The sequence below is a fragment of the Plodia interpunctella genome, chromosome 21 (assembly GCF_027563975.2).
Source record: "Plodia interpunctella isolate USDA-ARS_2022_Savannah chromosome 21, ilPloInte3.2, whole genome shotgun sequence".
In the NCBI taxonomy this organism is placed as follows: domain Eukaryota; kingdom Metazoa; phylum Arthropoda; class Insecta; order Lepidoptera; family Pyralidae; genus Plodia; species Plodia interpunctella.
Genome location: NC_071314.1, coordinates 3,926,058 through 3,942,611, shown reverse-complemented (window position 1 = coordinate 3,942,611; position 16,554 = coordinate 3,926,058). Strand labels below are relative to the sequence as shown.

The 16,554-nt window shown below is 33.2% G+C and overlaps 1 protein-coding gene across 1 annotated transcript; it reads right to left on the bottom strand.

Annotated features, from left to right (window-relative positions):
- Positions 1-2,589: 2,589 nt before the first annotated feature.
- Positions 2,590-8,744, bottom strand: LOC128679342 (very-long-chain 3-oxoacyl-CoA reductase-like). The gene is made up of 6 exons (XM_053761494.2): positions 8,447-8,744; positions 5,491-5,537; positions 5,021-5,096; positions 4,583-4,751; positions 3,806-3,974; positions 2,590-3,141 (listed from the first exon to the last, which is right to left on the bottom strand). Exons 1-6 carry the CDS (start codon positions 8,592-8,594, stop codon positions 2,809-2,811), a joined length of 942 nt encoding a protein of 313 aa, XP_053617469.1. The 5' UTR covers positions 8,595-8,744; the 3' UTR covers positions 2,590-2,808.
- Positions 8,745-16,554: the final 7,810 nt, after the last annotated feature.

The following is a 16,554-nucleotide window of genomic DNA, read 5'->3' as shown; positions in this document are numbered from 1 at the left end:
TGATGTGGGATCACTCAGGACGAAAGTCGACCATGGTTGATCACAATCATCATCAAGCTTGTAAGAACGTTGTTCTTATTAGTGGAGCTGCCTTCATATACATCTATCCGCTGTAATCGATATTACCTCCCTATACGATACGACCCTTTCTTTCAACAGATCTATGAATGCCCTTAGTGGCTTTCCTTTTCCTATCCGAGTTATGACTATAGACTTTTCCTTCAATCAAGAATTTCATAAAGCTGTCGTGTAGTATAAGTTGGTCTACTATCTATCCTCGTCTTGTTTCTAGTGCCTGCAGTAATAATATCTTCTCTTTGATGTTAGGTATCAATGTAAAATTATGATTCTTTTATCTGCCCCTCGCTTCTGAATTTTAAATATAATTTGCACGCGAATTTGTTTTCGAAATAAGGAAAGTTTACTATATGGGTTCTGATTACTTCTCATCTTATAAAACATATAAGGATCATTTGCATGTTTTCGATAAAAATTTAGGATAAATAACCATACATTTTGAAATGTTATATAGCAGTGGAACGGGGTATTTTTAATTCTAATATAATCTGGTACATTGTAAAACATAGCCACTTAGCAGTAACCCAGATGCTAATCAAGTACTTACGTACATACTTACAATCGCCTTACCTACTGTACAGACATTGAATTGCCCTTTACCTATTTGAGGCAGAATCGTCTCCTTTATGTGTGGCCATTACAAGGGACGACACAAGCTTTTATGCTCGACCGATGTGCGCTATGTGTCACTGGGGATTCGACCCTTTTGGATAAATAATTTGCAATAAAATAAAAAAATAAAACTCAATTCAATCAATAAACATTCGACGATTCGATTCATAAATTTTAGGGTGCTAATAGAGATAAAACGTAAACGTAAGATATTTATAATATGGAAAACTGATTTGTATTAGGTTTTTTATACTGTAAAAAGAAAAGTATAAAAAAATCACGTAATGCTTACATAAAAATATATTGTATTGACTGTGGTAAATATGTATAAACCCCGATAATAAAAAAAACAATAGCACCAACTGCACTAGCGGCTATTTTTCCAAAACTACATGTGAATTTAATAATATTTTTTACGCGAATATAATATATACGAATATAATAACTTGGAAATAAAATATTAACAGGAAAAAGCTGGCTGGTTGTATTTCCACCTAAACATAAGAAATAAGAAAATAGTTCGACATTAAAAAAAACACAACAACCTCTTTAGGCATAATTTACGTGTGTTGCAAGTAAAATTTTAAACTAAATAAAATTCTGAACAAATAAAAACCAAAATAAATTATGTATTCAAGTTCAAAACTTCATAGTTACGGAACATGTTATTTTTTTGTGTGCCTAACTGAAAAAATCTAACTATAAGCAAATGCTTATGCATTGACATTATTGTCAACACTGCTAATTTTTTTCTATATAAAAAATCGATCTAGTGTGAATTGATCTCGCTTGGAGGAGGTTCCGTACCTTGGTTAAATATATGCCACATTTTAAGTAATTTCATTTTCTTGCGCCTGTGTGTTTGTTTTCTACACAACTTGTTTGCTCCGAAACTATTGGATCGATTGAGTGATTTAGTAAAGAAGCCTAGCGGCCGATGTTTTGGAAAAAAAAGATCCTTTTTCTAGAATTTATGTGTAATTCTGACCTCAAAATTTAAATTGAATAAAATATCTAAATTAATAGTCCTAGTGAGACCCTACCAACAGTCCATTTCAAACCTTGTTATGTACAATGATTGTCGTGATAAGAAGCGGGATGGTAGACATCGTCTCTATTCAGAACGAGTGTTTCGATGGTTTTTTCATTGCTTTAGACATTAGAACTATCCACTGATTGTTGATAAGCTTGATGGAGAATAAGTTTGGTGGCCAAAATCTACTGTATATTGACGCCTCATGTCTCGTTAGTGGACACCCCGGGCATCAAGGAGATTCCAGGTATGTCCACACATGGTTTCATTATTACTTCAGTTAAATCTGCATTATTTGAGAAATGGCAATATGTCGACGTTATTTTACTTCAAGCTCCATATAATTTTTGTTATAATCCTTCTAAATAAAATAAAAAAACATTTATGCATACGATCAATATTTATATTATATATTAAATGCATTATTAGCCCGTTAATCAAATACTGACTTGGCTTAGAAATAGTATCCTCAAATTTTCTATTTACAAATCTTTGATACACGTAGAGAATGTTAGCACTCTATGCATCTTCATAGAGTGCTCAAATTCTCTATGTGTTAAGCCCGAATCTTGACACTGAGCTTCTCGAGCACGCAATAAAACAAACCTTTAAATTATGACGATTCAGCTCTGATTTTATGACCGGCAGCTGTGCGCCTGACGCCGCCTCGATCGAAATCCACTGGAGGATATGGAGTGGTTCTAATCTAGGGTGGAAATCAGATGCCATGTAATAATGGTACTTAATATTTTTTTAAATACACCAAGACGATAATATTTAGATTTATCTTATTATGGTGATTTGTTTACTAGATACTGAAAGCTCGTATGTTTATTGTATGGGGGTATAATATAATAATCAAAATATGCAATTAATCATTTTTATTTACACATGTAAATTACACGTCATCAAGCTATCCAAAATCGTTGCGTGATCCCCGCTATTGCTGTAGCATAAAATTCTATGTAGGATAGCTTGAGATGCGGATTGTACAAAACAGATTACAAGTGCCCCACAACACAATTTTACTATTACTCTATACACGTCCATAAAAATTACACAGCGCACATAACAAGACAACAAAATCATTGCTGCTTAGCCATCCTCTTTTTGATAGCATTTCTGGACTTTTCTAATTTCTGCCGGACTTTGCTTACGACAAGGCCTTCGCACGTGCACTTGAGGAAGTTGACAACGTACGTCATCAAGGAGTGGCTGAAATAGCCGTCAGTGGAAACGGTAGTATTAACCAGGCTCAAAGCTGAGTTTACGTAATTCTTCGGTGAAGGTACAAAGAAGCTGGTGTATCGGAAGGCAGACATGTTTGTGGCGACGTACCCAGGAGACACGCATTGAACAATGATGCCGTCTTTGTTGTATTCTTGGGCTAGTCCAATACTGAATTTGTCCACGAACGCCTGTGAAAAATTAAAGTCGGATAAAGTCATCAGATTTCTGCGTGACGAACTGATCTGATTCTAATTGCGATGATGATAAGAAATAATATTAAAGAAAAGGTGGCTTTTTGTTGCCACTTATGGCTATGACGTTATGATTCTTTCAGAGCAGATCAGTGCAGAGCCAAATGATAGAAAAAAATATATATATTAGGGCAAATCACACAGATTGAGCTAGCCCCAAAGTTAGTTCGAGACTTGTGTCATGAGATACTTCGTAACAAATACATATATAGATAAACATCCAAGGCCGGGGCCAATCAGAAAAGGATCGTTTTTCCATCATGACCCGACCGGGGATCGAACCCGGGACCTCTCGGTTCAGAGGCAAGCACTTTACCACTTCGCCACCGAGGTCGTCACAAATCACATAATCAAGAAGAATATCTAAACATACTGATAGGATATTAAAGATTACCTAAGTTATTTTTTTTATTACAACATTTTTTTATGCGTGCCAATGGTTTGACAACTAAGAATGTCAGAGACAGTGACTAAAAGTAGTAAGTGGAGGAGTAAAAGTAGAAATACGAGTCCTGGACTCCTATTCGCCATTACCATCATTAGGTACCATTAAAGTGGTAAATTAATTAAGAGCCAAACTCAAATCTAGGATAAAACATACCTTTGTAGCAGCATAGACGGTCAACAATGGACTAGGGATTTTGGACGTGTTGGATCCAACGTTGATGACAATCCCCTTGCCTCGCTTCACCATGCCTGGGAGAACCAAACCAGTCAACCGCACCACAGCCACACAATTCACTCTGATCAAAGCATTGATTTTGTTTAACCTAAAAACAATAAAAGCATTATTAGTACATAATTTATCAAAAGAAGTTATTGTAGTTATTCCAAATTGATCAAAATATCATAATCGTCTTTATTATGTATTATAATGGCAACGCCGAATGACGTCAAGTCATATTTAAAAAATATTTAATAAAGTAAAAGATTGTCTTAGTGATCGACTTTGTAGAAAATGTGTCATGATTTTTCATAAAATTTAAACTGATTAAATAGCTTATGAAGACTGGATAGGTGCAACACTAAAAGAATCGACTACTTTCAGACGATGAAGATGATGATGATGATTTTCCTTACAATTTTTCGTCTTATGGTCGTGATCCTTACCTGGAATGAAACCAATGACATTCTTGGCAAAATAAATTAGTTGATTTGCGAATGCCTTTACATCTATACTACATGATAAATTATCAGTTAGGATACACAATTCCTCAAGATCTCTCTCTTCATCGATAACAAGTGGTAGTTGATGATAAACTTCCATACCTGAGTTAGGTCACGTGACATGCGTATGAGTAGGATTCAAACATTGGCCTTCTGATCTAACCATCGCGGTGGTAGTAATGTTCATGATGTATTAACAAAAACGATTTACCAATTTGGAACTTCCAGGAAGTATTCGGGATAATCATAGGATACACCAACATTATTCACAAGTATACCGATCTCCATACCATATATTTCACTGAAAATCTCGCCGTATATATCATGTTCCGCTGTAAAGTCGCATTGCACGATCTTTGTCTTGACTTTGAATTCATTTTCTGCAATTAAATGGTTAGAATTTGGTCAAAACACATACAGACAAATTACATGACAATACTTTTTGTGTGACTTCGTTAACGTTAATCGTAAAGTTAACTTCTTTTGATTTTGAGTCACAGTGTCAAATTGACGGTTACCTGTTGTGTATCTTAGTTAATAAATAAAAGCATAGAAATTTCAAATTGAAATTAATATTCATGAATTAAATTATTTTTTTATTAAAAAAGAACTCGAATGAATGTAAAAAATAATAATTTTATATAGTTACCAATTTCCTCGGCGACTGCTTTCAATTTATCCAAAGAGCGACTTACTAAAATTATATTACACCCTTCAGCTGCTAACTGAAAAAAATACATTGACATGGGAATTCCGAGATTGTGTAGGTATATCCTGGAGCCACACTGTAGTAAAGATAGCTAGGATATAGTACGGCCACTTCCTGCCCCCGGTTTGAGGCTGGAGTCTATAAATCTGTTTTATTTTTTCATTGTTATTGAAATACAGCGCCAAATGATAATGCGGAAAGTTCGTGCTTGATTATTAGGTGTTTTTTGATAAATTTTGCAATTAAAACGTGTTTCACTAATTAAGTATTAGCAAACTTTTTTAATTTAGTATCAATCGTTAGAGCATATTATAGGTACTCTAGGATTCGCTCGTTGGTTTTGTAATACAAATGGCTGAATGTAGCCATAACTTAAGATTTAGATGAAATATGAGAATATTTTAACATACCTGTCGCGCGTACGCCTTGCCTATTCCATCTGTACTACCTGTGACCACTGAAAAATATTATTAACATTAATAAACACTTTCTTATTCTACGTAAACATTTTAATGAACATTAACAAAAATAAAAGAGTTATTAAAATTTGATTAAAATTATGTATTTTTAAGAATTGTTCGCTTGTCTTTATAAAAAATTATAATAGATTCGCCCAGTAATAGTAAAATCCATATATCACATGTATGTATTGAAATAGTTAATGATAAATGTGCTAATGATGAAATGACGACGATGATGATCTGAAACACGTTACAAAAACATATATAGCTCGCGTTCCTCAGATTTGTTGTTGCAATGACTCAAATCCTCTTGCATCTACTGAACCAAATCAGGTGAAATTTGAAGTTTGGGAAGATGGTGTAATCCTATGACCCAAACACCGTGCAGAATAAATAAATAATAACGGTGAAGGTGCTAGTTTGAAAACAATACAAAATGTATTTCATTGCTTGTAGATTAGTACAGGAAAATCTATAAGAATTCTATAAATTGTATGAACTCTTCACGCGAGTCGACTCGCACTTAACCGGTTTTTTTATGACCGACCGCCTGCCTTTCGCCATCCATCTTTGGGAATTATGTTGTTTCTAGCAGCTGTCATCGAATCGTACGACATCCACGGAAGAATAAGAAGTGGCCATATTCTCGACCGAGAACCACATGTCACACATAAGAATACCTCCGCTTGAATCTTATTTGAAATTTTAAATGTAGGCATGCCTACTTAATTTTTAAATTTATGGGCACAGGCGTAAACCTGACAAAATGATTTACATTAAAAGCACTTAAAGGGTATCTACGTGTCACAGCTCATTACATTGTACATGAAATATACATTTTACGATCACACATTTGACCTAGGTAGGTACTATTACCTTCCTTGACTATGATAGTTTTGACCTTGAAGTATTTATCTCTTTTTTTTTAAATGTACTTATCGCAAAACACATGAAAACTTTTAGGCTAACTAATAGGTATTTGTAAAAAAGAAAGTGGTTGTCGTGACGTTTATTTGACTCGGGTAGTGTACTGACCTCTCGGTAGGTAAGTACACTACCGGAATAGAAATCTCGCTATCATCTCTTCATACGAGTATCTCCAGATTCGCATGTTTATCAATAATCGCATATATTAGCTGTTACGCCCGGGAATATTCGACTGTGATTTTTTGTCTGTCGTCAACCATCCTTGGAGTTGCTGTTGTTGCCTAACAGCTGTCAAGGCTATGTGTCCCTTAGTCGCCTCATACGACATCCAAAGAAGAAAATGAAGAGGTCGTATTCTAGCACGGAACCTCAACAACATTTTATCCACTTTTTAAATCACGTAATCAAGTGTCAAAACACCTGGGCTGACTTGACGGCAGCTTCTAATACAGCCATAATTTGGGTGTTCAAATCTGGTAAGAAATTATTTAATAGTCATTGGCATAACGTTACTGATTAGCCATCAACACACAAAGAAGAAGCCATTTTAATGCCACTATTGGAGCATGTAGATTCATCAATCTACAAACTGCAATGTATTAACAGATAAATGTGATTTTTGATCACCCATCCTTGAACTGATTATTGCGGATAGTCGCATGGCGTTCACCAAAGTATCTGAACCTCGACTCCAGGCAGTTTACTGCTTGATATAGCTCTCTCCCAAAGATTTAGACTATCAAAAATGAGAGCTTAGCAGATTATGTCCAGCGTCTTTCTGCTTTAATGATATCGTCAGATCACTTGGTTGGTATCAGGAACCTTATGGCATGTTTGCTGTTTCGATAAGCTATCAACAGACATTTGAGAATGACTTGATTTTAGTCTTGTCCAATAATTACGTTTAAGTGTGTAAAAAACTAAAAGCCCGAATATAAAATCCATCCATACCAATTATTATATCAAACAATAATGCCATATATAGCAATAAGTAAATAAATATTTTTGTTTATTTGTCATTTTATCACGTCGAAATGGAAATAATACTTCAAGCTGGAGTGGAGAGTGATAGGCCATTTTTGCCGCAAGTCGCAGTCAATTAGCTAGTACTTTTTAATAAACGTTAATACGTTTAAATGTTCGTTACGTTAAAATGTAATCATCCTGTTTCGTTATCATTAGATAAGACAAGATAATTACATTTTAAAGTAAGGTCAGTTTGTTAAAGTTTCGTCAATTAATCAATTCTACTTTTTTCCCTACATATAACAGTCATGCGTTTTTATTCTTGAAAAAGTACTTCATAGTGACAATCACAGCAAATTATTACTCTATTCTCATTGTCCAAAACAAATTATTACTTTAAAAAAGTATCGGAATTGACTTATTGGTGAATTTCCGTATCGTCAGTTTGATCTCGCAAATAAAAAAATTTACATGATTAACTAACTGTCCCGCACATCCAAACCATAACGAGTTAGTGAATAACCCACGAAAGCTCGTGTGAACTACCTCGGGAACAATACATTTCATACTTTGAAAGGCACCATTGTCCTATGTAAATATACCTATATGAGAAAATTCAAAGTTTAGATAAAATGTGACAGGTAAGAAACCGACTTTGGCATTTATAATCTATATCTATACTATTATTATAAACAAGTAAGCATTTGTGAGTTTGTACGTTTGAGGCGGGTAATCTCCAAAACTAAACTAACTATTTCAAAAATTCAAGATTGCTTTAGGCTATATTTTAATCAAAAATTCCCACGGGACCGAAGCCCCGGGCAACATCTAGTAATATAGAAATTGAAATTGGGATTGGGAATGAAAAGGAATTGACATCTAGTTTCTTTTTGGGCGAAAGCGAACATATTTTAGGGCAAGATTATAATCTTATTTCCTTTTAAAATTTAATCAATCAATCTCTGTAAATTACTTGAATATCTGTAATACTGTCTGAATGTAAAGTACTTACTCGCCCATTCTCCATAAGATTTGAAGTCCACTTTGTTAAACAAAGGGCCGAGCACGAACACATAAAGAACTTTGTAAATTTGTCTCACCGCATACAACAAAACAAGAATAGCTAAGCCTAATAATATATGATCAGTAACTTCACACATCTTAACACCACAACACTAAACTTAACTAAAAACTATATTTTTTAATTTAATTTACTGTAAAGGTTACATTCACATGTTATAACCTGAAAGAAATGAAGGCTGCGATTTATTAGTACTGAATATATAATACTTTTAAACATCAAAGACTATGTTTCTTTACAATATTGCATTGTTAACATATACGTCACGATTCCTAAGAAAAGTCAAACTTTGTACGGATCTCATTGTTTTAAAAAACGGCTAAGTGTGAGTTGTGTCCGTTCTTACTTTTACTAATATTTTAGTGATAGAAAACAACTTCACTAATGAAATAACCTGAATAACTGGAACTAAAAACAAATTAAATTTTATTTTATATATTTTTAATTAATCTTTATTATAATTATTGTATATTAAATGACATGAAAATTAAAAGATATTTATTAAATATTTTTAAAACTTACATTTTGGCAATACATAGTGGCTGAAGTCGCCTTTTAAAAATTATAGATTAATCAAAAAGAATATAAAAAAGATATACCTAGATTCTATAATAATCTATAGGGGTAAAGGAGTAATTGTCATCGTCATTTTCAGCCAATGTCAGCCCACAGCTGGATGCAATAGTGTTCGCGCCACTTCAAACTTCAAAAACTAATTCCCAATTGAATGCTGTATTTTCACTAGGTATTTTATATTTAGGAACAGTGTTGTTTTGTATTTAAAAAAAAACTCTTGGAAATAAAGTAAAAATGTTATATGGTATGTAGTGCTGGAGTGGAGACCCAGAACCGGTCGTCGAAGTGTGGATAACTTAACAGAAGGACAGACGATCCCATATGGCCTGAGGAAAGCTTTCAATAAAATCATTTTCCACGACCTCCAGTGTAGCAGTTGAGCATTATGACCACTACGCTACAGAGTTCATCATTCTACTCTCTCCCTTTCTATATTTCTCAAACCCCGCTTCACCAACGGGTACAATCACACATCTTTTAATTTTGGATTTTAATTGAATAAATAATAATTATTATGATTTCTTATTTTGTACAGAACCCTAAAACTATATTCGAGTATTTCATTTTTTCATCATTAAATTGTAATCAAATTTATTCACGAATTTTCCTATTCATACATACAAAATGAAGTTGACCTCAAAATGCTGAACTATCATTGTTTTTAAGTTTTTACGGTATTGAAATAGGTACAGTTAGTATATATTTTGTAGATATTCTATAGTTTTTATTTCCACAGTATAAAACATTTAAAAAAGAGTGACTACTCCATGGCAGTGAACTTGTAATAAATCTGATATACTTATAAATCTCATTGATTTGTTATTTTAATAGGACACACTATTAAAAAAATACACGCTGTAATGACGGAGATGTTTGAAGTCAGAATTAATTTTGCTTTAAAAGACGTTTCAAGTCGATTTTGTTTTTGACAGATTACAAATTATGCAGTATAAATTCTTTGAAATATTTAAAATATTGAAATAATAATATTTTTGTAATTATTAATCACAAAAGTACTATAATAGATGAAACACATTTTTTAACTAGTTAATATTTTTTCACATTTCAATAATAAATATAGGTATTTCGTTAGGATATCCTCATAAATATAATATACTCATAAACACAACACAGGTGATGACATTAGATAGTCAAAGTTTGTGGAAAAAAAGCCTAACCCTATTTATTGTATTATGTGTTAAGTGTATAGGGATCGAGTGTCCGAAATAAATGATATTTTTTTTATCAGTAAGATGGAATTTTATGAAATTTTAATGATACCATCTTCAACTGATCAAAAATTATACAATACAAGACAGTTCTTTTTATTACATTTCAAGGAATAATCTTTTCGAAAAATAATTTTAATTGACCTCGATAAAATCTTTTGTTTGATTAAGCAATCAATTTGTCAAACACATCTATTAAATTCAAATTAACGATTATTTCAACGCGGCTCCGCGCGCATTAAACCCTTGTGCGCCTATTTTTTTTATATAAGCTGTTGTTTTCCCTTTTTTAATGGCTGTAATAAAATCGTTTGTGAATTTGTCACACTTACATATCGTGGTTACTACCCGGAACAAATACAATCCGGAATTGTTGAGGCCAAGAGTATAACAGGACTTTTCGCCACCGTCGACCAAAATTCACCTAAATCAGAATATAAATCAGAAATGTTATTTTTCAAAATATTACTAAAGAAATACTAACTAATGTTAGTTCGAGGGGGATATCTGTTTTATATCAACATTTATCTGCATATCTGCAGTCTGCTAGTATATTTTTTATTATATTTTTTGAACGTTTGATTTCTCTATCAGCGAAAACTATAAGGTTATTAAATTAGACGACAGTAGGAAAGCGAACACTGGGCTTCGACGCTCAAAGCCTGAGGAAGCAACGGGAAAACGCTCAGATGAGAAAGATGAGAGAGTATTCATTGAAATATGAACAAATCACGTGAATCATTTGTATTCACTATTTTGTGGTATGTAATGAATGTTCTGAAAATCATATAGGTACATAGTGTCCAACTGCAAGTTAGTTTCTTTAGTAACTCGAGAAAATTGAGAAAAATTACCTCAACGTTGTAACCGTCCCGTGGCGAGGTATTTAACTTTTACTTTATTTGCACTTAGAGTATATTTAAAGTTTTCAAGGGACCCTTGAGAGTACTTAAGAGAACATTTCTAAAAATGGACATAATTTATTAAATAAGTTTTTACTGAGATTCTATTTAACGATGGGCTTTTACTGTCATTCAAAAGGCTTTTGTCCAACGTAAGACTAAAAAAAATAAAAATTATCTTCTTTTTTATCGAATAATTTGTTATGTTATGTATGAATATATCCTACTAATCCTACTAATATTATAAATGCAAGTTTATGATCTTTATGATGAAGGTGTATCTTTCACGCAAAATCGTCTGGACGGATTATTATGAAATTTGGTAAACACTGATGTAATTTTTTGTCTAGTATTATCACACACACAAAATTATCAAGTTGCTATATCTCTCTCTCTTCTGTTACTTCCTCAGCCACAAAACATAAGACCCAATAGTCCGATATCTTTGTACCGTCACAGTGGAAAATGAACTGAACATGCTCATAAATTGAGAAAAAACTCTCTCTCTCATCTTAGCTTGTTTCTGCATTCAGGTCTGCAACGCCGCGAAGCACGGGGCTTAGCTTAAAAAATAACCTTAACATTTTAAAGATCTTTACAAGATACTATTACTGCTTATATTCTGGCAAGTGAAAACAATCTATTATGTCCTTTAGTCGCCTCGTAATCCATGAGAGGAGTCCTATTCTAGGGCGGAACCATACGCCACCAAAAAAGCTATACTAAACATTTGCTACTAAAATAATATAATCACAATATCAACTTTGTGTTATTTTCTTTATGCATGACACTTGCTTGAAATTAACTTAGAGTGTACTTACTTAAGGACGTGAATGTAGAGTAAGGGCCATTAAAATTCCAGCTGCCACGTAAATTAAGTATGTACGAATGGGAATTTGAGAAATTTCATTATCTAGAGAATGTTAATTTTTACTCAAAATTTGTAAAGGCCATTTAAGTTTCTTCGTCTAGCTGGAGAAATACTGGTGTTTCTATGTTCATTATTAGTTTTTTTATATTACTAAAATTGAATACAGAAGTAAGATGATTATTTTTTTGCACTTACCGCCATTTTCTTTTACATCATTCTGTTAGTTGAGTGAAGGAAAAAGGCTTTTTCTAGCACGCCTTTTACATTTTTTGTTAAAAAGTTAAATAAAAAAAATGTAGAATATAAGATGACTCCACAGGCATTTAGTAACTTATCATAAATAAATATATAATCGCCTACATATGTTGAATATTAAACTTACCTTTCGCGGCTTTTGCTATGCTCATATTGCTAAGGTATTATAAACGTTAGATTCCCTATCATCATGTCCAAGAAAATTTCGAATATTTTACGCAAAATCTGCTGTTAATATATAAAGGAAAGCATCACATTGCTTTCTTTGTAAGTTAAATATGGCGTCAACACATAAGCCAATTGGATTTCAATGGCTTGCCTCGACTTGCCTCGGCTAATATCGGAGACGGCGAGGCGTCTGCAAACTTGCGAAATTGAAGGAAACCGCTTTCAAAAGCACCAGGTGTTCGATATTTTCTAGAATCTACTGGGCCTTCAACGTTCGGTCCAAAACTAAAAATATGCCCACTGGGTTTCAATTTCATTGCCCATTCAAGCTCCCATTCCATGTACCCATTGGAATCCATATTTTACAGAAAATATCCAAAAAAGAGAGAACTGGGCCCTCAAGATCTTTATTTATTTTTACTCTTTTGAAACAATACCAAATTGACAATTTTATTTTTAAAATTAAATACCGCGGAAGAGGAGTAGTTTTGAAGGTCCTATGGACACCACGTCATTTACAGGCCGAATGGACTACACAGTAGATGAGATCACATTTCCAAACTACAATGAGCATCATATTATTTAGAAGAATAGAAGAAGTCGGATTTTGAAGCTGCAAGGGGCACAAGACTTTCGGTATTGCCGCATGAAATAAACGCTGAATTGAAATATTATTCCAACTCCGTTTGGTTGACAATTGTGTGGGCGTATTTGGAAGGTGCTGCTATTAAAATGCGGTAAATAACCAACTGAAGACCACAGCTGGACATAGCTATTGACATTGTAACTCGGCAAAACATAAATAACTGTTGTCAAGTACTGAGGCGTTTGCATATCTTCTGGCGAACCTCATATTAGTTTGCCTAAAACTATAATCTGAATTGAAACTTTTTGACATACCGATGCAGTATCACATCTTTAATTCACCACTTCCTTACGGTGACAGAAAACATCGTGAGGAAACTTGCACTCTGGTTTATTATCAACTTGTGTGTGAAATGGAGAATAGCAAACCACTCCATTCACGTATCAAGAAAGTCTGTGCGTGTGTTTTATTTCAAGTACTAATGACGTCGTGGTCGTTACGTGAAATACTTAAAACACACATATTTTGTACTTATACCTCGTGGCTGAGGTGTACCATGAGGAATACAAACACAAAGATGATCTTCAGTTGATTTTATTAATTACTTATTTTAATAAGCTTTAAAATCAACTGGAAATTAATATACCTACTTGAGCAGATTTAGAAGTAAAAATAAAATCATAGCTGAAAGAAACACACAAATAATCTTTGCACGAGCAATTATTCGTTGTTATGTTTGTTGCCGTCCAATTTCCAAGACTCAAGTTGAAATAAGTTTTTTATAAAAATATAATTAACAAGCTTTTTTATCCTAAGAGATTCACCTTCAACACGTGACAAAAAATGTATGTTTGTGGGTATTTCATTATTATATAGAATAGATTAATAGGATGATTACTCTTCCATTTATAGGATTAGTTATTTTAGAATATTACGTAACGATTAAATTTTAAAAGCCTACATGCCTCGCGAACGTAATAGTCACATTGAAGATTTTTTGTCTTCGAATATAAGTGAAACTCGAATTGCATTTAAATTATGTTCAGAATATACGCCTATTTACATTTAAAATGATATTTAGGTAATTCAAAATAATATGGAGGGATTGGATGGAATGGAAAAAGATCTGATGTGGTCAGGTTCTTTTTTTTTTTAGTTTTATATTTAATTTCGATATATTTCTTGGAGAATTTCATTTCTTGAAAAACGTAAATGTAATAATTATAATAACTATAAAAAATAATTATTATAATTACAATGTATTATTTTATCAAAGAAGTGATGATGAGAAAATCATCAAATTCATAAAAATAAATGAATAGAAATAGTTCAAGGCAATGAATAATGCACTTTCGGCATTTAACAATGAGGAAATGCATAACACTTGGCTTCCTAGTTCTTCCAACTGCCATTTGCAATAAAAAAGGAAACCAGAAACAAGACTTTAGTATTACGTATATCTGAAAAGAATGCGTCATTGTGAAGGCCACATGCATTGATTTGATTTCCGTCTTTAGGTACCCTATATTGACAAAGGAATCAAAACAAATCGTGTCGATTGGTGCAAAAACATTTTTTTTTAATACAACCATTGCTCATCAAAAGCTGTCAGGATAAATCCTGGGTTTATGCTAATGATAATGACCCAGATTCTAAGCAAAAATCAACAGTTTGGGTGTTCCAACACGAGCCGACACAAACAAAATAACACAACAAATGTTGCTCTTGCGAGAAGCGCTTTGAAGGAAATGGTCTCCTGTTTTTTGGTAACCACTAGAAAATCGTAAATCTGTTAATTTGGTGGGGTACAGGATAATTAGTTAGTCAGAAGTCTTTGGAGAAATTAGGAAGAACAACCCACAATGCAGAATCCTTCTTCATCACGACAATGCAAGCTGTCAAACTTTGGAATTATCGGATCATCCGCCTTACAGCCCTGATTCGGCACCGAAAGACTTCTTTTTATTTACAACCGTTAAGAATAAATTACGTAGTCATAGATTTTCAACCCAAGAAGAAGCCGTCGAGGAGATTTTGGAGATACCGCCTTTCAATTGGTAAAAGTGCTTCGATCATCACGGCGAATCTTTTGAAAAGCAATATAAAAACATATTTCATATACATATGAAATATGTTATATGAAGGTTAAAGGTTTGTGAGGATGTTTGTGTGTGTATGTTACTCATTCACGCAAAATATACTAGACGGAATGGTATATGAAATTTGGTGCATTGGTAGAATATAACCTATTTATATACGGTGTACTTTTAATCGCGAAATTCTGCAGCTAGTACCTACTGTATAGGTAGGTACCTACCTAATACCTACATTAAACATGTGCAACAAAATTTGACTAATATTTATTTTTACACTTTAGTTATGTTATTTTTATGCTGTATCTACTTATACATGTACTCTGCATAAAACACACATTTATTTGCGTTTGCAAATAAAATTAACAAACCACTAATAAAACAAAAAAAAAAAACAACAACTCATGTCCGTCTTGAGCTTGTGACATAATTTTCTGCTATAAATAGGTAATTATTTTAAATGTTACAATGAAATAAAATATTGTGATGCAAAAAAATCGCAGGCAAACTACTACTTCTAGGTATTTTCAAGTTCGTATGTAAAAATACAACCACATAAAATCTTTCAAGATCCATACTACTCCAGTACTATGGTATTTTTTAAACATGCGGGGAGAATCCACCTTCCAAAGGGACAACCAGGAGAATTTTTAAAGTACAGAAAACAAACTTTTTGGGTACCAGAATCAAACGTGGGATAAACATTTTTACATGTGGGAGCGAAACTGTTTTGTACATGGGGAACAAACCAAAATCTCCAAGCAAAAAATGATGATCAAATTGATTTTACAAAAATTGCAATTCATAAAAAGGCTCCATTGACGTCAAAGGCTCATGACGTCGCCATATCAGTTTCTGATTAATTTTAAAAATAAAGATTTTTCCTGTTGTGAAGGGATTTTTTGTTGTGGAATAAAAATTTAAGGTCGTTTTTAATCGAATTTAGAGACAGTTTTGATTATCCCGTTTTTTTAAATAATGTCGAACGATGTTTTTGTTTTGTTTCAGTGTTTTGTACCTACCTACCTAAAATGCAATTTTGGTAGGTACCTAATGGAACGCGTCTTTGCCTCAGACAAGGACAAATAATAATGCCGGCTCCACACTATTGTGTACCAGTTTGCCGAACTAGGCGGATTCTGCTTACATTGCTGGTTTTTCATTGCGGTAAATAAAAGCAACATACAAACTACGCAATATTCATCCATTCGCGTCGGCAACTGTCCGAGTTCGGCGATAGTGTGTAGCCGGCATTCAAATGACCTAGGTCTTATGATTCATGTTTTCTGTTATATTTATTAAAAATTTAAAATAACATTATTTCTCGTACCCATTATTCACTCATTTCGCTACTAGCAA